Below are 21,888 nucleotides of genomic sequence, written 5' to 3'. Positions count from 1 at the left end.
CTGCAGAACCACTCCTTTATTGGGGGTGTCTTGCTAATTGCCTATAATTTCCACCTGTTGTCTATTCCATTTGCATAACAGCATGTGAAATGTATTGTCAAACAGTGTTGCTTCCTAAGTGGACAGTTTGATTTCACAGAAGTGTGATTGACTTGGAGTTACATTGTGTTGTTTAAGTGTTCCCTTTATTTTTTTGAGCAGTGTACATTGTTCTCAATGAGAGACACACAATCCATGTTCTTGAGAGAAACATACCTTGGTATATAGTGTGAGATTCTCCAAACTATTTCAGATGATACTTTATAAAAAACTGTATATAGTAACTCATTCTTGTGTTCTTCTTCTCCAGACGCTGATGACTCCGGCTGTGTCCTACTCAACACATCAAGAAAGGTAAGGATTCGAATGGTTACTCAAAGCCTCCTGGGATGGAAAATATGATGCCTTCTGGGATAGTAAATCAAATCAAATCAAATCAAATCGAATCAAATTTTATTTGTCACATACACATGGTTAGCAGATGTTAATGCGAGTGTAGCGAAATGCTTGTGCTTCTAGTTCCGACAATGCAGTAATAACAAGTAATCTAACTAACAATTCCAAAACTACTGTCTTGTACACAGTGTAAGGGGATAAAGAATATGTACATAAGGATATATGAATGAGTGATGGTACCGAGCAGCATAGGCAAGATACAGTAGATGGTATCGGGTACAGTATGTACAAATGAGATGAGTATGTAAACAAAGTGGCATAGTATAGTATAAAGTGGCTAGTGATACATGTATTACATAAGAATACAGTCGATGATATAGAGTACAGTATATACGTATGCATATGAGATGAATAATGTAGGGTAAGTAACATTTATATAAGGTAGCATTGTTTAAAGTGGCTAGTGATATATTTACATCATTTCCCATCAATTCCCATTATTAAAGTGGCTGGAGTTGAGTCAGTGTCAGTGTGTTGGCAGCAGCCACTCAATGTTAGTGATGGCTATTTAACAGTCTGATGGCCTTGAGATAGAAGCTGTTTTTCAGTCTCTCGGTCCCAGCTTTGATGCACCTGTACTGACCTCGCCTTCTGGATGATAGCGGGGTGAACAGGCAGTGGCTAGGGTGGTTGATGTCCTTGATGATCTTTATGTAGTCCTAATTCCAGTCTTCAATATTTTATTAATTGACATCTATATTGCCATATGTCTTTATCTATTGACATCTATAATACCATATGTCTTTATCTATTGATAATACATCTATAATACCATATGTCTTTATCTATTGATAATACATCTATAATACCATATGTCTATATCTATTGACATCTATATTGCCATATGTCTTTATCTATTGATAATATGTCTATAATACCATATGTCTTTATCTATTGATAATACATCTATAATACCATATGTCTATATCTATTGACATCTATATTGCCATATGTCTTTATCTATTGATAATACATCTATAATACCATATGTCTTTATCTTTTGATAATATGTCTATAATACCATATGTCTTTATCTATTGATAATACATCTATAATACCATATGTCTTTATCTATTGATAATATGTCTATAATACCATATGTCTTTATCTATTGATAATACATCTATAATACCATATGTCTATATCTATTGACATCTATATTGCCATATGTCTTTATCTATTGATAATACATCTATAATACCATATGTCTTTATCTTTTGATAATACATCTATAATACCATATGTCTTTATCTATTGATAATACATCTATAATACCATATGTCTATATCTATTGACATCTATATTGCCATATGTCTTTATCTATTGATAATACATCTATAATACCATATGTCTTTATCTATTGATAATATGTCTATAATACCATATGTCTTTATCTATTGACATCTATAATACCATATGTCTTTATCTATTGATAATATGTCTATAATGCCATATGTCTTTATCTATTGATAATACGTCTATAATGCCATATGCCTTTATCTATTGTAAATCTTGGATCACTCTCCTTTTTAATGTAAATCTGGGATCCCTCTTCTTTTTAATGAAAATCTGGGATCCCTCTCCTTTTTAATGTAAATCTGGGATCCCTCTCCTTTTTAATGGAAATCTGGGATCCCTCTCCTTTTTAATGGAAATCTAATGTAAATCTGGGATCCCTCTCCTTTTTGATGTAAATCTGGGATCCCTCTCCTTTTTAATGGAAATCTGGGATCCCTCTTCTTTTTAATGGCAATCTGGGATCCCTCTCCTTTTTAATGGAAATCTGGGATCCCTCTTCTTTTTAATGTAAATCTGGGATCCCTCTCCTTTTTAATGTAAATCTGGGATCCCTCTCCTTTTTAATGGAAATCTGGGATCCCTCTTCTTTTTAATAGAACTCTGGGATCCCTCTCCTTTTTAATGGAAATCTAATGGAAATCTGGGATCCCTCTCCTTTTTAATTGAAATCTGGGATCCCTCTTCTTTTTAATTGAAATCTGGGATCCCTCTTCTTTTTAATGAAAATCTGGGATCACTCTCCTTTTTAATGGAAATCTAATGGAAATCTGGGATCCCTCTCCTTTTTAATTGAAATCTGGGATCCCTCTTCTTTTTAATGAAAATCTGGGATCCCCCTCATTTTAAATAGAACTCTGGGATCACTCTCCTTTTTAATGGAAATCTAATGGAAATCTGGGATCCCTCTCCTTTTTAATTGAAATCTTGGATCCCTCTTCTTTTTAATTGAAATCTGGGATCCCTCTCCTTTTTACTTGAAATCTGGGATCACTCTCCTTTTTAATGGAAATCTAATGGAAATCTGGGATCCCTCTCCTATTTAATTGAAATCTGGGATCCCTCTCCTTTTTAATGTAAATCTGGGATCCCTCTCCTTTTTACTTGAAATCTGGGATCACTCTCCTTTTTAATGGAAATCTAATGGAAATCTGGGATCCCTCTCCTATTTAATTGAAATCTGGGATCCCTCTCCTTTTTAATTGAAATCTGGGATCCCTCTCCTTTTTAATGTAAATCTGGGATCCCTCTCCTTTTTACTTGAAATCTGGGATCCCTCTCCTTTTTAATGGAAATCTGGGATCCCTCTCCTTTTTAATGGAAATCTGGGATCCCTCTCCTTTTTAATGGAAATCTGGGATCCCTCTCCTTTTTAATGGAAATCCGGGATCCCTCTCCTTTTAAATGAGACTCTGGGATCACTCTCCTTTTTAATGGAAATCTGGGATCCCTCTCCTTTTTAATGGAAATCTGTGATCCCTCTCCTTTTAAATGGAACTCTGGGATCACTCTCATTTTTAATGGAAATCTGGGATCCCTCTCCTTTTTAATTGAAATCTGGGATCCCTCTTCTTTTTAATGAAAATCTGGGATCCCTCTCCTTTTTAATGGAAATCTGGGATCCCTCTCCTTTTTAATGGAAATCTGGGATCCCTCTCCTTTTTAATGGAAATCCGGGATCCCTCTCCTTTTAAATGAGACTCTGGGATCACTCTCCTTTTTAATGGAAATCTGGGATCCCTCTCCTTTTTAATGGAAATCTGTGATCCCTCTCCTTTTTAATTGAAATCTGGGATCCCACTTCTTTTTAATGAAAATCTGGGATCCCTCTCCTTTTTAATTGAAATCTGGGATCCCACTTCTTTTTAATGAAAATCTGGGATCCCTCTCCTTTTAAATGGAAATCTGGGATCCCTCTCCTTTTTAATTGAAATCTGTGATCTCTCTTCTTTTGAATGAAAACCTGGGATCCATCTACTTTTTAATGGAAATCTGGGATCACTCTCATTTTTAATGGAAATCTGGGATCCCTCTCCTTTTAATGGAAATCTGGGATCCCTCTCCTTTTTTAATGGAAATCTAATGGAAATCTGGGATCCCTTTCCTTTTTAATGGAAATCTGGGATCCCTCTCCTTTTAAATGGAACTCTGGGATCACTCTCCTTTTTAATGGAAATCTGGGATCCCTCTCCTTTTTAATGGAAATCTAATGGAAATCTGGGAACACTCTCCTTTTTGATGTAAATCTGGGATCCATCTCCTTTTTAATGGAAATCTAATGGGAATCTGGGATCCCTCTCCTTTTTAATGGAAATCTGGGATCCATCTCCTTTTAAATGGAACTCTGGGATCACTCTCCTTTTTAATGGAAATCTGGGATCCCTCTCCTTTTTAATGGAAATCTGGGATCCCTCTCCTTTTTAATTGAAATCTGGGATCCCTCTTCTTTTTAATGAAAATCTGGGATCCCTCTCCTTTTAAATGGAACTCTCGGATCACTCTCCCTTTTAATGTAAATCTGGGATCACTCTCCTTTTTAATGGAAATCTAATGTAAATCTGGGATCCCTCTCCTATTTGATGTAAATCTGGGATCCATCTCCTTTTTAATAGAAATCTGGGATCCCTCTCCTTTTTAATGGAAATCTAATGTAAATCTGGGATCCCTCTCCTATTTGATGTAAATCTGGGATCCATCTCCTTTTAAATGGAACTCTGGGATCACAGTCCTTTTTAATGGAAATCTGGGATCCCTCTCCTTTTTAATGGAAATCTAATGGAAATCTGGGATCCCTCTCCTTGTTGATGTAAATCTGGGATCCATCTCCTTTTTAATGGAAATCTGGGATCCCTCTCCTTTTAAATGGAACTCTGGGATCACTCTCCTTTTTAATGGAAATCTGGGATCCCTCTCCTTTTTAATGGAAATCTGGGATCCCTCTCCTTTTTAATTGAAATCTGGGATCCCTCTTCTTTTTAATGAAAATCTTGGATCCCTCTCCTTTTTAATGGAAATCTGGGATCCCTCTGCTTTTTAATGGAAATCCGGGATCCCTCTTCTTTTTGATGGAAATCTGGGAACCCTCTCCTTTTTAATGGAAATCTAATGGAAATCTGGGATCCCTCTCCTTTTTAATGGAAATCTGAGATCCCTCTCCTTTTTGATGGAAATCTGGGAACCCTCTCCTTTTTAATGGAAATCTGGGATCCCTCTCCTTTTTAATGGAAATCTAATGGAAATCTGGGATCCCTCTCCTTTTTAATGGAAATCTAATGGAAATCTGGGATCCCTCTCCTTTTTAATGGAAATCTAATGGAAATCTGGGATCCCTCTCCTTTTTAATGGAAATCTAATGGAAATCTGGGATCCCTCTCCTTTTTAATGGAAATCTAATGGAAATCTGGGATCCCTCTCCTTTTTAATGGAAATCTAATGGAAATCTGGGATCCCTCTCCTTTTTAATGGAAATCTGGGATCCCTCTCCTTTTTAATGGAAATCTAATGGAAATCTGGGATCCCTCTCCTTTTTAATGGAAATCTAATGGAAATCTGGGATCCCTCTCCTTTTTGATGGAAATCTGGGAACCCTCTCCTTTTTAATGGAAATCTAATGGAAATCTGGGATCCCTCTCCTTTTTAATGGAAATCTGGGATCCCTCTCCTTTTAAATGGAAATCTAATGGAAATCTGGGATCCCTCTCCTTTTTAATGGAAATCTAATGGAAATCTGGGATCCCTCTCCTTTTTGATGGAAATCTGGGAACCCTCTCCTTTTTAATGGAAATCTAATGGAAATCTGGGATCCCTCTCCTTTTTAATGGAAATCTGGGATCCCTCTCCTTTTTAATGGAAATCTGGGATCCCTCTCCTTTTTAATGGAAATCTAATGGAAATCTGGGATCCCTCTCCTTTTTAATGGAAATCTGGGATCCCTCTCCTTTTTAATGGAAATCTAATGGAAATCTGGGATCCCTCTCCTTTTTAATGGAAATCTAATGGAAATCTGGGATCCCTCTCCTTTTTAATGGAAATCTAATGGACAACTGGGATCCCTCTCCTTTTTAATGGAAATCTAATGGAAATCTGGGATCCCTCTCCTTTTTAATGGAAATCTGGGATCCCTCTCCTTTTTAATGGAAATCTAATGGAAATCTGGGATCCCTCTCCTTTTTAATGGAAATCTGGGATCCCTCTCCTTTTTAATGGAAATCTAATGGAAATCTGGGATCCCTCTCCTTTTTAATGGAAATCTGGGATCCCTCTCCTTTTTAATGGAAATCTAATGGAAATCTGGGATCCCTCTCCTTTTTAATGGAAATCTGGGATCCCTCTCCTTTTTAATGGAAATCTGGGATCCCTCTCCTTTTTAATGGAAATCTGGGATCCCTCTCCTTTTTAATGGAAATCTGGGATCCCTCTCCTTTTTAATGGAAATCTAATGGACATCTGGGATCCCTCTCCTTTTTAATGGAAATCTGGGATCCCTCTCCTTTTTAATGGAAATCTAATGGAAATCTGGGATCCCTCTCCTTTTTAATGGAAATCTAATGTAAATCTGGGATCCCTCTCCTTTTTAATGGATACCTGGGATCCCTCTCCTTTTAAATGGAACTCTGGGATCCCTCTCCTTTTTAATGGAAATCTGGGATCCCTCTCCTTTTTAATGGAAATCTGGGATCCCTCTCCTTTTTAATTGAAATCTGGGATCCCTCTCCTTTTAAATGGAAATCTGGGATCCCTCTCCTTTTTAATTGAAATCTGGGATCCCTCTTCTTTTTAATGAAAATCTGGGATCCCTCTCCTTTTAAATGGAACTCTGGGATCACTCTCCCTTTTAATGTAAATCTGGGATCCCTCTCCTTTTTAATGTAAATCTGGGATCCCTCTTCTTTTTAATGGAAATCTGGGAACCCTCTCCTTTTTAAATGGAAATCTGGGATCCCTCTCCTTTTTAATGGAAATCTGGGATCCCTCTCCTTTTTAATGGAAATCTGGGAACCCTCTCCTTTTTAATGGAAATCTAATGGAAATCTGGGATCCCTCTCCTTTTTAATGGAAATCTGGGATCCCTCTCCTTTTAAATGGAAATCTGGGATCCCTCTCCTTTTTACTTGAAATCTGGGATCCCTCTCCTTGTTAATGGAAATCTAATGGAAATCTGGGACCCCTCTCCTTTTTAATGGAAATCAGGGATCCCTCTCCTTGTTAATGGAAATCTGGGATCCCTCTCCTTTTAAATGGAAATCTGGGATCCCTCTCCTTTTTAATGGAAATCTGGGATCCCTCTCCTTTTTAATGGAAATCTGGGATCCCTCTCCTTTTTAATGGAAATCTGGGATCCCTCTCCTTTTAAATGGAAATATGGGATCCCTCTCCTTGTTAATGGAAATCTGGGATCCCTCTCCTTGTTAATGGAAATCGGGGATCCCTCTCCTTGTTAATGGAAATGTAATGGAACTCTGGGATCCCTCTCCTTTTTAATGGAAATCTGGGATCCCTCTCCTTTTAAATGGAAATCTGGGATCCCTCTCCTTGTTAATGGAAATCTGGGATCCCTCTCCTTGTTAATGGAAATCTGGGATCCCTCTCCTTTTAAATGGAAATATGGGATCCCTCTCCTTGTTAATGGAAATCTGGGATCCCTTTCCTTGTTAATGTAAATCTGGGATCCCTCTCCTTTTTAATGGATACCTGGGATCCCTCTCCTTGTTAATGGAAATCTGGGATCCCTCTCCTTGTTAATGGAAATCTGGGATCCCTCTCCTTTTAAATGGAAATATGGGATCCCTCTCCTTGTTAATGGAAATCTGGGATCCCTCTCCTTGTTAATGATAATCTGGGATCCCTCTCCTTGTTAATGATAATCTGGGATCCCTCTCCTTGTTAATGATAATCTGGGATCCCTCTCCTTTTAAATGGAAATCTCATTAAAACTTCTGATTTCCCCACTTTGCTTGAACTGCTTTTCAGAATGTATGTTGCCTCCAGTTATCTCATAGAACACAGCAACAACCCCACTAGGTAAATAGATTAACTAGTCCACTATGGGGTTGTCTGATGTTTCTATTCAGCACCAGTTTTATCATCTTCGTAGTGCGCCTCAGAACATAGAATAAATATATTTTTTTGCCGTAGCGCAGCGCCACAGATAAACGACTGCATCGGAAACACTGTTCCAATCTGTGATTAAGGTAAGTGAAGCCTGTGTGTGTAACTACCCACCTCCACAATCCTTCCCTCCCAGTACGTGAAGCTGATGAACTTTGAGGAGGAGGTGAGGGCTCATCGAGACCTGGACGGCTTCCTGGCCAGAGCTAGCATCATATTGGACGAAACGGCGCCGGCGCTAGACGACGTTCTGAAGAGGATGTTGCATCACATGGGGCAGGACAGCCACACGGCCGAGCCAGGATGCCATTTTGAGGAGTTCATGAGCATGTTGTTCACCGACGCAGGAGCACAGGAGATTAACGGTGAGCAATACACTACATAGCTCTTTATGAGGTCTATATGACAGGTTATAACTGGTTGTGGCAGTTTAATGACAGGTTATGTGCATGTAGTTCACTGACGCAGGAGCTCAGGAGGTTAACGGTAAGGAGCTCTATATGGAGGTCCCTATGTCAGGTTATAGCATTCTAATGACAGGTTATTGGCAGGTCATGAGCATGTTGTTCACTGGTGCTGGAGCTCAGAGGTTAACAGTGAGCAGCTTTATCCTAATCCTAACCTTGTACAGCTCTCTATGAGGTCTATATGATAGTTTATAACAGAGATGGTGATGGATGGAGGGAGATGTGTTTAGAAATAAACTGACAGACATGAGCCATGTTGGAAGGATCAAGGTTCAATGTTGGGCATCCAGGCATTTGTATTTTCCCTCTCTCCCTCTGTCTCTCACTATCTCTCCCTCTGTCTCTCACTGACTCTCCCTCTGTCTCTCACTGACTCTCCCTCTGTCTCTCCCGCTGTCTCTCACTGACTCTCCCTCTGACTCTCCCTCTGTCTCTCCCTCTGTCTCTCACTGACTCTCCCTCTGTCTCTCCCTCTGTCTCTCACTGACTCACCCTCTGTCTCTCACTGACTCTCCCTCTGTCTCTCCCTCTGTCTCTCCCTCTGTCTCTCCTTCTCTCTCCCTCTGTCTATCCCTCTGTCTATCCCTCTGTCTCTCACTGACTCTCCCTCTGTCTCTCACTGACTCTCCCTCAGACGCTCCCACTGACTCTCCCTCTGTCTCTCTCTCTGTCTCTCACTCTGTCTCTCACTGACTCTCCCTCTGTCTCTCACTGACTCTCCCTCTGTCTCTCACTGACTCTCCCTCTGTCTCTCACTGACTCTCCCACTGACTCTCCCTCTGTCTCTTACTGACTCTCTCTCACTGACTCTCCCTCTGTCTCTCCCTCTGTCTCTCACTGACTCTCCCTCTGTCTCTCACTGACTCTCCCTCTGTCTCTCACTGACTCTCACTCTGTCTCTCACTGACTCTCTCTCACTGACTCTCTCTCACTGACTCTCCCTCTGTCTCTCCCTCTGTCTCTCACTGACTCTCCCTATGTCTCCCTCTGTCTCTCCCTCTGTCTCTCACTGACTCTCCCTCTGTCTCTCACTGACTCTCCCTCTGTCTCTCACTGACTCTGTCTCTCACTGACTCTCCCTCTGTCTCTCACTGACTCTCCCTCTGTCTCTCACTGACTCTGTCTCTCACTGACTCTCCCTCTGTCTCTCACTGACTCTCCCTCTGTCTCTCACTGACTCTCCCTCTGTCTCTCACTGACTCTCCCACTGTCTCCCTCTGTCTCTCACTGACTCTCCCACCGACTCTCCCTCTGTCTCTCACTGACTCTCTCTCACTGACTCTCTCTCACTGACTCTCCCTCTGTCTCTCCCTCTGTCTCTCACTGACTCTCCCTCTGTCTCTCACTGACTCTCCCTCTGTCTCTTACTGACTCTCCCTCTGTCTCCCTGTGTCTCTCACTGACTCTCCCACTGTCTCCCTCTGTCTCTCACTGACACTCCCATTGACTCTCCCTCTGTCTCTCACTGACTCTCTCTCGCTGACTCTCCCTCTGTCTCTCAATGACTCTCCCTCTGTCTCTCATTGACTCTCCCTATGTCTCTCACTGACTCTCCCTCTGTCTCTCACTGACTCTCCCTCTGTCTCTCACTGTCTCTCCCTCTGTCTCTCCCTCTGCCTCTCAATGACTCTCCCACTGTCTCCCTCTGTCTCTCACTGACTCTCCTACTGACTCTCTCTCACTGACTCTCTCTCACTGACTCTCTCTCACTGACTCTCCCTCTGTCTCTCCCTCTGTCTCTCACTGACTCTCCCTCTGTCTCTCACTGACTCTCCCTCTGACTCTCCCTCTGTCTCTCACTGACTCTCCCTCTGTCTCTCACTGACTCTCCCTCTGTCTCTCTCTGTCTCTCACTGACTCTGTCTCTCACTGTCTCTCCCTCTGTCTCTCCCTCTGTCTCTCCCACTGTCTCCCACTGTCTCTCACTGACTCTCCCTCTGACTCTCACTGACTCTCTCTCACTGACTCTCCCTCTGTCTCTCACTGACTCTCAATCTGTCTCTCACTGACTCTGTCTCTCACTGACTCTCCCTCTGTCTCTCACTGACTCTCCCTCTGTCTCTCACTGACTCTCCCTCTGTCTCTCACTGACTCTCCCACTGTCTCCCTCTGTCTCTCACTGACTCTCCCACCGACTCTCCCTCTGTCTCTCACTGACTCTCTCTCACTGACTCTCTCTCACTGACTCTCCCTCTGTCTCTCCCTCTGTCTCTCACTGACTCTCCCTCTGTCTCTCACTGACTCTCCCTCTGTCTCCCTGTGTCTCTCACTGACTCTCCCACTGTCTCCCTCTGTCTCTCACTGACACTCCCATTGACTCTCCCTCTGTCTCTCACTGACTCTCTCTCGCTGACTCTCCCTCTGTCTCTCATTGACTCTCCCTCTGTTACTCACTGACTCTCCCTCTGTCTCTCACTGACTCTCCCTCTGTCTCTCACTGTCTCTCCCTCTGTCTCTCCCTCTGCCTCTCACTGACTCTCCCACTGTCTCCCTCTGTCTCTCACTGACTCTCCTACTGACTCTCTCTCACTGACTCTCTCTCACTGACTCTCTCTCACTGACTCTCCCTCTGTCTCTCCCTCTGTCTCTCACTGACTCTCCCTCTGTCTCTCACTGACTCTCCCTCTGACTCTCCCTCTGTCTCTCACTGACTCTCCCTCTGTCTCTCACTGACTCTCCCTCTGTCTCTCTCTGTCTCTCACTGACTCTGTCTCTCACTGTCTCTCCCTCTGTCTCTCCCTCTGTCTCTCCCACTGTCTCCCACTGTCTCTCACTGACTCTCCCACTGACTCTCACTGACTCTCCCTCTGACTCTCACTGACTCTGTCTCTCACTGACTCTCCCTCTGTCTCTCACTGACTCTCCCTCTGACTCTCACTGACTCTCTCTCACTGGCTCTCCCTCTGTCTCTCACTGACTCTCCCTCTGTCTCTCACTGACTCTCCCTCTGACTCTCACTGACTCTCTCTCACTGACTCTCTCTCACTGGCTCTCCCTCTGTCTCTCACTGACTCTCCCTCTGTCTCTCACTGACTCTCCCTCTGACTCTCACTGACTCTGTCTCTCACTGACTCTCCCTCTGTCTCTCACTGACTCTGTCTCTCACTGACTCTCCCTCTGTCTCTCACTGACTCTCCCTCTGTCTCTCACTGACTCTGTCTCTCACTGACTCTCCCTCTGTCTCTCACTGACTCTCCCTCTGTCTCTCACTGACTCTCCCACTGTCTCCCTCTGTCTCTCACTGACTCTCCCACCGACTCTCCCTCTGTCTCTCACTGACTCTCTCTCACTGACTCTCTCTCACTGACTCTCCCTCTGTCTCTCCCTCTGTCTCTCACTGACTCTCCCTCTGTCTCTCACTGACTCTCCCTCTGTCTCTCACTGACTCTCCCTCTGTCTCCCTCTGTCTCTCACTGACTCTCCCACTGTCTCCCTCTGTCTCTCACTGACACTCCCATTGACTCTCCCTCTGTCTCTCACTGACTCTCTCTCGCTGACTCTCCCTCTGTGTCTCCCTCTGTCTCTCACTGACTCTCCCTCTGTCTCTCATTGACTCTCCCTCTGTCTCTCACTGACTCTCCCTCTGTCTCTCACTGACTCTCCCTCTGTCTCTCACTGTCTCTCCCTCTGTCTCTCCCTCTGCCTCTCACTGACTCTCCCACTGTCTCCCTCTGTCTCTCACTGACTCTCCCACTGACTCTCACTGACTCTCTCTCACTGACTCTCTCTCACTGACTCTCTCTCACTGACTCTCTCTCACTGGCTCTCCCTCTGTCTCTCACTGACTCTCCCTCTGTCTCTCACTGACTCTCCCTCTGACTCTCACTGACTCTGTCTCTCACTGACTCTCCCTCTGTCTCTCACTGACTCTGTCTCTCACTGACTCTCCCTCTGTCTCTCACTGACTCTCCCTCTGTCTCTCACTGACTCTGTCTCTCACTGACTCTCCCTCTGTCTCTCACTGACTCTCCCTCTGTCTCTCACTGACTCTCCCTCTGACTCTCCCTCTGTCTCTCACTGACTCTCCCTCTGTCTCTCACTGACTCTCCCTCTGTCTCTCTCTGTCTCTCACTGACTCTGTCTCTCACTGTCTCTCCCTCTGTCTCTCCCTCTGTCTCTCCCACTGTCTCCCACTGTCTCTCACTGACTCTCCCACTGACTCTCACTGACTCTCCCTCTGACTCTCACTGACTCTGTCTCTCACTGACTCTCCCTCTGTCTCTCACTGACTCTCCCTCTGACTCTCACTGACTCTCTCTCACTGGCTCTCCCTCTGTCTCTCACTGACTCTCCCTCTGTCTCTCACTGACTCTCCCTCTGACTCTCACTGACTCTCTCTCACTGACTCTCTCTCACTGGCTCTCCCTCTGTCTCTCACTGACTCTCCCTCTGTCTCTCACTGACTCTCCCTCTGACTCTCACTGACTCTGTCTCTCACTGACTCTCCCTCTGTCTCTCACTGACTCTGTCTCTCACTGACTCTCCCTCTGTCTCTCACTGACTCTCCCTCTGTCTCTCACTGACTCTGTCTCTCACTGACTCTCCCTCTGTCTCTCACTGACTCTCCCTCTGTCTCTCACTGACTCTCCCACTGTCTCCCTCTGTCTCTCACTGACTCTCCCACCGACTCTCCCTCTGTCTCTCACTGACTCTCTCTCACTGACTCTCTCTCACTGACTCTCCCTCTGTCTCTCCCTCTGTCTCTCACTGACTCTCCCTCTGTCTCTCACTGACTCTCCCTCTGTCTCTCACTGACTCTCCCTCTGTCTCCCTCTGTCTCTCACTGACTCTCCCACTGTCTCCCTCTGTCTCTCACTGACACTCCCATTGACTCTCCCTCTGTCTCTCACTGACTCTCTCTCGCTGACTCTCCCTCTGTGTCTCCCTCTGTCTCTCACTGACTCTCCCTCTGTCTCTCATTGACTCTCCCTCTGTCTCTCACTGACTCTCCCTCTGTCTCTCACTGACTCTCCCTCTGTCTCTCACTGTCTCTCCCTCTGTCTCTCCCTCTGCCTCTCACTGACTCTCCCACTGTCTCCCTCTGTCTCTCACTGACTCTCCCACTGACTCTCACTGACTCTCTCTCACTGACTCTCTCTCACTGACTCTCTCTCACTGACTCTCTCTCACTGGCTCTCCCTCTGTCTCTCACTGACTCTCCCTCTGTCTCTCACTGACTCTCCCTCTGACTCTCACTGACTCTGTCTCTCACTGACTCTCCCTCTGTCTCTCACTGTCTCTCCCTCTGTCTCTCCCTCTGTCTTTCCCACTGTCTCCCACTGTCTCTCACTGACTCTCACTGACTCTCACTGACTCTCTCTCACTGACTCTCTCTCACTGACTCTCTCTCACTGGCTCGCCTTCTGTCTCTCACTGACTCTCCCTCTGTCTCTCACTGTCTCTCCCTCTGTCTCTCCCTCTGTCTCTCCCACTGTCTCCCTCTGTCTCTCACTGTCTCTCCCTCTGTCTCTCCCTCTGCCTCTCACTGACTCTCCCACTGTCTCCCTCTGTCTCTCACTGACTCTCCTACTGACTCTCTCTCACTGACTCTCTCTCACTGACTCTCTCTCACTGACTCTCCCTCTGTCTCTCCCTCTGTCTCTCACTGACTCTCCCTCTGTCTCTCACTGACTCTCCCTCTGACTCTCCCTCTGTCTCTCACTGACTCTCCCTCTGTCTCTCACTGACTCTCCCTCTGTCTCTCTCTGTCTCTCACTGTCTCTCCCTCTGTCTCTCCCTCTGTCTCTCCCACTGTCTCCCACTGTCTCTCACTGACTCTCCCACTGACTCTCACTGACTCTCCCTCTGACTCTCACTGACTCTGTCTCTCACTGACTCTCCCTCTGTCTCTCACTGACTCTCCCTCTGACTCTCACTGACTCTCTCTCACTGGCTCTCACTGACTCTCCCTCTGTCTCTCACTGACTCTCCCTCTGACTCTCACTGACTCTGTCTCTCACTGACTCTCCCTCTGTCTCTCACTGACTCTCCCTCTGACTCTCACTGACTCTCTCTCACTGACTCTCTCTCACTGGCTCTCCCTCTGTCTCTCACTGACTCTCCCTCTGTCTCTCACTGACTCTCCCTCTGACTCTCACTGACTCTGTCTCTCACTGACTCTCCCTCTGTCTCTCACTGACTCTGTCTCTCACTGACTCTCCCTCTGTCTCTCACTGACTCTCTCTCACTGACTCTCTCTCACTGACTCTCCCTCTGTGTCTCCCTCTGTCTCTCACTGACTCTCCCTCTGTCTCTCATTGACTCTCCCTCTGTCTCTCACTGACTCTCCCTCTGTCTCTCACTGACTCTCCCTCTGTCTCTCACTGTCTCTCCCTCTGTCTCTCCCTCTGCCTCTCACTGACTCTCCCACTGTCTCCCTCTGTCTCTCACTGACTCTCCTACTGACTCTCTCTCACTGACTCTCTCTCACTGACTCTCTCTCACTGACTCTCCCTCTGTCTCTCCCTCTGTCTCTCACTGACTCTCCCTCTGTCTCTCACTGACTCTCCCTCTGACTCTCCCTCTGTCTCTCACTGACTCTCCCTCTGTCTCTCACTGACTCTCCCTCTGTCTCTCTCTGTCTCTCACTGACTCTGTCTCTCACTGTCTCTCCCTCTGTCTCTCCCTCTGTCTCTCCCACTGTCTCCCACTGTCTCTCACTGACTCTCCCACTGACTCTCACTGACTCTCTCTCACTGACTCTCTCTCACTGACTCTCTCTCACTGACTCTCTCTCACTGGCTCTCCCTCTGTCTCTCACTGACTCTCCCTCTGTCTCTCACTGACTCTCCCTCTGACTCTCACTGACTCTGTCTCTCACTGACTCTCCCTCTGTCTCTCACTGTCTCTCCCTCTGTCTCTCCCTCTGTCTTTCCCACTGTCTCCCACTGTCTCTCACTGACTCTCACTGACTCTCACTGACTCTCTCTCACTGACTCTCTCTCACTGACTCTCTCTCACTGGCTCGCCTTCTGTCTCTCACTGACTCTCCCTCTGTCTCTCACTGTCTCTCCCTCTGTCTCTCCCTCTGTCTCTCCCACTGTCTCCCTCTGTCTCTCACTGTCTCTCCCTCTGTCTCTCCCTCTGCCTCTCACTGACTCTCCCACTGTCTCCCTCTGTCTCTCACTGACTCTCCTACTGACTCTCTCTCACTGACTCTCTCTCACTGACTCTCTCTCACTGACTCTCCCTCTGTCTCTCCCTCTGTCTCTCACTGACTCTCCCTCTGTCTCTCACTGACTCTCCCTCTGACTCTCCCTCTGTCTCTCACTGACTCTCCCTCTGTCTCTCACTGACTCTCCCTCTGTCTCTCTCTGTCTCTCACTGACTCTGTCTCTCACTGTCTCTCCCTCTGTCTCTCCCTCTGTCTCTCCCACTGTCTCCCACTGTCTCTCACTGACTCTCCCACTGACTCTCACTGACTCTCCCTCTGACTCTCACTGACTCTGTCTCTCACTGACTCTCCCTCTGTCTCTCACTGACTCTCCCTCTGACTCTCACTGACTCTCTCTCACTGGCTCTCCCTCTGTCTCTCACTGACTCTCCCTCTGTCTCTCACTGACTCTCCCTCTGACTCTCACTGACTCTGTCTCTCACTGACTCTCCCTCTGTCTCTCACTGACTCTTCCTCTGACTCTCACTGACTCTCTCTCACTGACTCTCTCTCACTGGCTCTCCCTCTGTCTCTCACTGACTCTCCCTCTGTCTCTCACTGACTCTCCCTCTGACTCTCACTGACTCTGTCTCTCACTGACTCTCCCTCTGTCTCTCACTGACTCTGTCTCTCACTGACTCTCCCTCTGTCTCTCACTGACTCTCCCTCTGTCTCTCACTGACTCTGTCTCTCACTGACTCTCCCTCTGTCTCTCACTGACTCTCCCTCTGTCTCTCACTGACTCTCCCTCTGTCTCTCACTGACTCTCCCACTGTCTCCCTCTGTCTCTCACTGACTCTCCCACCGACTCTCCCTCTGTCTCTCACTGACACTCTCTCACTGACTCTCTCTCACTGACTCTCCCGCTGTCTCTCCCTCTGTCTCTCACTGACTCTCCCTCTGTCTCTCACTGACTCTCCCTCTGTCTCTAACTGACTCTCCCTCTGTCTCCCTCTGTCTCTCACTGACTCTCCCACTGTCTCCCTCTGTCTCTCACTGACACTCCCATTGACTCTCCCTCTGTCTCTCACTGACTCTCTCTCGCTGACTCTCCCTCTGTGTCTCCCTCTGTCTCTCACTGACTCTCCCTCTGTCTCTCATTGACTCTCCCTCTGTCTCTCACTGACTCTCCCTCTGTCTCTCACTGACTCTCCCTCTGTCTCTCACTGTCTCTCCCTCTGTCTCTCCCTCTGCCTCTCACTGACTCTCCCACTGTCTCCCTCTGTCTCTCACTGACTCTCCTACTGACTCTCTCTCACTGACTCTCTCTCACTGACTCTCTCTCACTGACTCTCCCTCTGTCTCTCCCTCTGTCTCTCACTGACTCTCCCTCTGTCTCTCACTGACTCTCCCTCTGACTCTCCCTCTGTCTCTCACTGACTCTCCCTCTGTCTCTCACTGACTCTCCCTCTGTCTCTCTCTGTCTCTCACTGACTCTGTCTCTCACTGTCTCTCCCTCTGTCTCTCCCTCTGTCTCTCCCACTGTCTCCCACTGTCTCTCACTGACTCTCCCACTGACTCTCACTGACTCTCTCTCACTGACTCTCTCTCACTGACTCTCTCTCACTGACTCTCTCTCACTGGCTCTCCCTCTGTCCCTCACTGACTCTCCCTCTGTCTCTCACTGACTCTCCCTCTGACTCTCACTGACTCTGTCTCTCACTGACTCTCCCTCTGTCTCTCACTGTCTCTCCCTCTGTCTCTCCCTCTGTCGTTCCCACTGTCTCCCACTGTCTCTCACTGACTCTCACTGACTCTCACTGACTCTCTCTCACTGACTCTCTCTCACTGACTCTCTCTCACTGGCTCTCCTTCTGTCTCTCACTGACTCTCCCTCTGTCTCTCACTGTCTCTCCCTCTGCCTCTCCCTCTGTCTCTCCCACTGTCTCCCACTGTCTCTCACTGACTCTCTCTCACTGACTCTCTCTCACTGACTCTCCCTCTGTCTTTCACTGACTCTCCCTCTGTCTCTTACTGACTCTCCCTCTGACTCTCCCTCTGTCTCTCACTGACTCTCCCTCTGTCTCTCACTGACTCTCCCTCTGTCTCTCACTGACTCTGTCTCTCACTGACTCTCCCTCTGTCTCTCGCTGACTCTCCCTCTGTCTCTCTCTGTCTCTCACTGACTCTGTCACTCACTGACTCTCCCTCTGTCTCTCACTGACTCTCCCTCTGTCTCTCACTGACTCTCCCTCTGTCTCTCACTGACTCTCCCACTGACTCTCCCTCTGTCTCTCACTGACTCTCTCTCACTGACTCTCCCTCTGTCTCTCCCTCTGTCTCTCACTGACTCTCCCTCTGTCTCTCACTGACTCTCCCTCTGTCTCTCCCTCTGTCTCTCACTGACTCTCCCTCTGTCTCTCACTGACTCTCCCTCTGTCTCTCACTGACTCTCCCTCTGACTCTCACTGACTCTGTCTCTCACTGACTCTCCCTCTGTCTCTCACTGTCTCTCCCTCTGTCTCTCCCTCTGTCTTTCCCACTGTCTCCCACTGTCTCTCACTGACTCTCACTGACTCTCACTGACTCTCTCTCACTGACTCTCTCTCACTGACTCTCTCTCACTGGCTCGCCTTCTGTCTCTCACTGACTCTCCCTCTGTCTCTCACTGTCTCTCCCTCTGTCTCTCCCTCTGTCTCTCCCACTGTCTCCCTCTGTCTCTCACTGTCTCTCCCTCTGTCTCTCCCTCTGCCTCTCACTGACTCTCCCACTGTCTCCCTCTGTCTCTCACTGACTCTCCTACTGACTCTCTCTCACTGACTCTCTCTCACTGACTCTCTCTCACTGACTCTCCCTCTGTCTCTCCCTCTGTCTCTCACTGACTCTCCCTCTGTCTCTCACTGACTCTCCCTCTGACTCTCCCTCTGTCTCTCACTGACTCTCCCTCTGTCTCTCACTGACTCTCCCTCTGTCTCTCTCTGTCTCTCACTGACTCTGTCTTTCACTGTCTCTCCCTCTGTCTCTCCCTCTGTCTCTCCCACTGTCTCCCACTGTCTCTCACTGACTCTCCCACTGACTCTCACTGACTCTCCCTCTGACTCTCACTGACTCTGTCTCTCACTGACTCTCCCTCTGTCTCTCACTGACTCTCCCTCTGACTCCCACTGACTCTCTCTCACTGGCTCTCCCTCTGTCTCTCACTGACTCTCCCTCTGTCTCTCACTGACTCTCCCTCTGACTCTCACTGACTCTGTCTCTCACTGACTCTCCCTCTGTCTCTCACTGACTCTGTCTCTCACTGACTCTCCCTCTGTCTCTCACTGACTCTCTCTCACTGACTCTCTCTCACTGACTCTCCCTCTGTGTCTCCCTCTGTCTCTCACTGACTCTCCCTCTGTCTCTCATTGACTCTCCCTCTGTCTCTCACTGACTCTCCCTCTGTCTCTCACTGACTCTCCCTCTGTCTCTCACTGTCTCTCCCTCTGTCTCTCCCTCTGCCTCTCACTGACTCTCCCACTGTCTCCCTCTGTCTCTCACTGACTCTCCTACTGACTCTCTCTCACTGACTCTCTCTCACTGACTCTCTCTCACTGACTCTCCCTCTGTCTCTCCCTCTGTCTCTCACTGACTCTCCCTCTGTCTCTCACTGACTCTCCCTCTGACTCTCCCTCTGTCTCTCACTGACTCTCCCTCTGTCTCTCACTGACTCTCCCTCTGTCTCTCTCTGTCTCTCACTGACTCTGTCTCTCACTGTCTCTCCCTCTGTCTCTCCCTCTGTCTCTCCCACTGTCTCCCACTGTCTCTCACTGACTCTCCCACTGACTCTCACTGACTCTCTCTCACTGACTCTCTCTCACTGACTCTCTCTCACTGACTCTCTCTCACTGGCTCTCCCTCTGTCTCTCACTGACTCTCCCTCTGTCTCTCACTGACTCTCCCTCTGACTCTCACTGACTCTGTCTCTCACTGACTCTCCCTCTGTCTCTCACTGTCTCTCCCTCTGTCTCTCCCTCTGTCTTTCCCACTGTCTCCCACTGTCTCTCACTGACTCTCACTGACTCTCACTGACTCTCTCTCACTGACTCTCTCTCACTGACTCTCTCTCACTGGCTCGCCTTCTGTCTCTCACTGACTCTCCCTCTGTCTCTCACTGTCTCTCCCTCTGTCTCTCCCTCTGTCTCTCCCACTGTCTCCCTCTGTCTCTCACTGTCTCTCCCTCTGTCTCTCCCTCTGCCTCTCACTGACTCTCCCACTGTCTCCCTCTGTCTCTCACTGACTCTCCTACTGACTCTCTCTCACTGACTCTCTCTCACTGACTCTCTCTCACTGACTCTCCCTCTGTCTCTCCCTCTGTCTCTCACTGACTCTCCCTCTGTCTCTCACTGACTCTCCCTCTGACTCTCCCTCTGTCTCTCACTGACTCTCCCTCTGTCTCTCACTGACTCTCCCTCTGTCTCTCTCTGTCTCTCACTGACTCTGTCTCTCACTGTCTCTCCCTCTGTCTCTCCCTCTGTCTCTCCCACTGTCTCCCACTGTCTCTCACTGACTCTCCCACTGACTCTCACTGACTCTCCCTCTGACTCTCACTGACTCTGTCTCTCACTGACTCTCCCTCTGTCTCTCACTGACTCTCCCTCTGACTCTCACTGACTCTCTCTCACTGGCTCTCCCTCTGTCTCTCACTGACTCTCCCTCTGTCTCTCACTGACTCTCCCTCTGACTCTCACTGACTCTGTCTCTCACTGACTCTCCCTCTGTCTCTCACTGACTCTCCCTCTGACTCTCACTGACTCTCTCTCACTGGCTCTCCCTCTGTCTCTCACTGACTCTCCCTCTGTCTCTCACTGACTCTCCCTCTGACTCTCACTGACTCTGTCTCTCACTGACTCTGTCTCTCACTGACTCTCCCTCTGTCTCTCACTGACTCTCCCTCTGTCTCTCACTGACTCTGTCTCTCACTGACTCTCCCTCTGTCTCTCACTGACTCTCCCTCTGTCTCTCACTGACTCTCCCTCTGTCTCTCACTGACTCTCCCACTGTCTCCCTCTGTCTCTCATTGACTCTCCCACCGACTCTCCCTCTGTCTCTCACTGACTCTCTCTCACTGACTCTCTCTCACTGACTCTCCCTCTGTCTCTCCCTCTGTCTCTCACTGACTCTCCCTCTGTCTCTCACTGACTCTCCCTCTGTCTCTCACTGACTCTCCCTCTGTCTCCCTCTGTCTCTCACTGACTCTCCCACTGTCTCCCTCTGTCTCTCACTGACACTCCCATTGACTCTCCCTCTGTCTCTCACTGACTCTCTCTCGCTGACTCTCCCTCTGTGTCTCCCTCTGTCTCTCACTGACTCTCCCTCTGTTTCTCATTGACTCTCCCTCTGTCTCTCACTGACTCTCCCTCTGTCTCTCACTGACTCTCCCTCTGTCTCTCACTGTCTCTCCCTCTGTCTCTCCCTCTGCCTCTCACTGACTCTCCCACTGTCTCCCTCTGTCTCTCACTGACTCTCCTACTGACTCTCTCTCACTGACTCTCTCTCACTGACTCTCTCTCACTGACTCTCCCTCTGTCTCTCCCTCTGTCTCTCACTGACTCTCCCTCTGTCTCTCACTGACTCTCCCTCTGACTCTCCCTCTGTCTCTCACTGACTCTCCCTCTGTCTCTCACTGACTCTCACTCTGTCTCTCTCTGTCTCTCACTGACTCTGTCTCTCACTGACTCTCCCTCTGTCTCTCACTGACTCTCTCTCTGTCTCTCACTGACTCTCTCTCACTGACTCTCCCTCTGTCTCTCACTGACTCTCCCTCTGTCTCTCACTGACTCTCCCTCTGTCTCTCACTGACTCTCCCTCTGTCTCTCACTGACTCTATCTCTCACTGACTCTCCCTCTGTCTCTCGCTGACTCTCCCTCTGTCTCTCTCTGTCTCTCACTGACTCTGTCTCTCACTGACTCTCCCTCTGTCTCTCACTGACTCTCCCTCTGTCTCTCACTGACTCTCCCTCTGTCTCTCACTGACTCTCCCACTGACTCTCCCTCTGTCTCTCACTGACTCTCTCTCACTGACTCTCCCTCTGTCTCTCCCTCTGTCTCTCACTGACTCTCCCTCTGTCTCTCACTGACTCTCCCTCTGTCTCTCCCTCTGTCTCTCACTGACTCTCCCTCTGTCTCTCACTGACTCTCCCTCTGTCTCTCACTGACTCTCCCTCTGTCTCTCACTGACTCTCCCTCTGTCTCTCACTGACTCTGTCTCTCACTGACACTCCCTCTGTCTCCCGTCTCCCTCTGTCTCTCCCTCTGTCTCTCCCTGTGTTTTTTAGAAATGTTTGCTAATTTATAAAAACGAAAAGCTGAAATATAACATTTATATACAGTAAGTATTCAGACGCTTTACTCAGTACTTTGTTGAAGCACCTTTGGCAGCGATTACAGCCT

General features: G+C 47.9%; 1 protein-coding gene across 1 annotated transcript in view; it reads left to right on the top strand.

Annotated features, from left to right (window-relative positions):
- Positions 1 to 318: 318 nt before the first annotated feature.
- slc4a11 (solute carrier family 4 member 11) overlaps positions 319 to 21,888 on the top strand; it is a gene marked incomplete at its 5' end in the record, with an annotated part of 95,140 nt that continues 73,570 nt past the window's right edge. The window contains 2 exons of the mRNA XM_036955439.1: positions 319 to 393; positions 8,036 to 8,264. Of these exons, the coding sequence (XP_036811334.1) occupies positions 319 to 393; positions 8,036 to 8,264 (304 nt within the window). The remainder of the gene's footprint in view (positions 394 to 8,035; positions 8,265 to 21,888) is intronic.

Source organism: Oncorhynchus mykiss, chromosome 19, assembly GCF_013265735.2.
Source record: "Oncorhynchus mykiss isolate Arlee chromosome 19, USDA_OmykA_1.1, whole genome shotgun sequence".
NCBI lineage: Eukaryota > Metazoa > Chordata > Actinopteri > Salmoniformes > Salmonidae > Oncorhynchus > Oncorhynchus mykiss.
The sequence above is the reverse complement of the archived record's forward strand: the minus strand, read 5'-3'. Positions and strand labels throughout refer to the sequence as shown.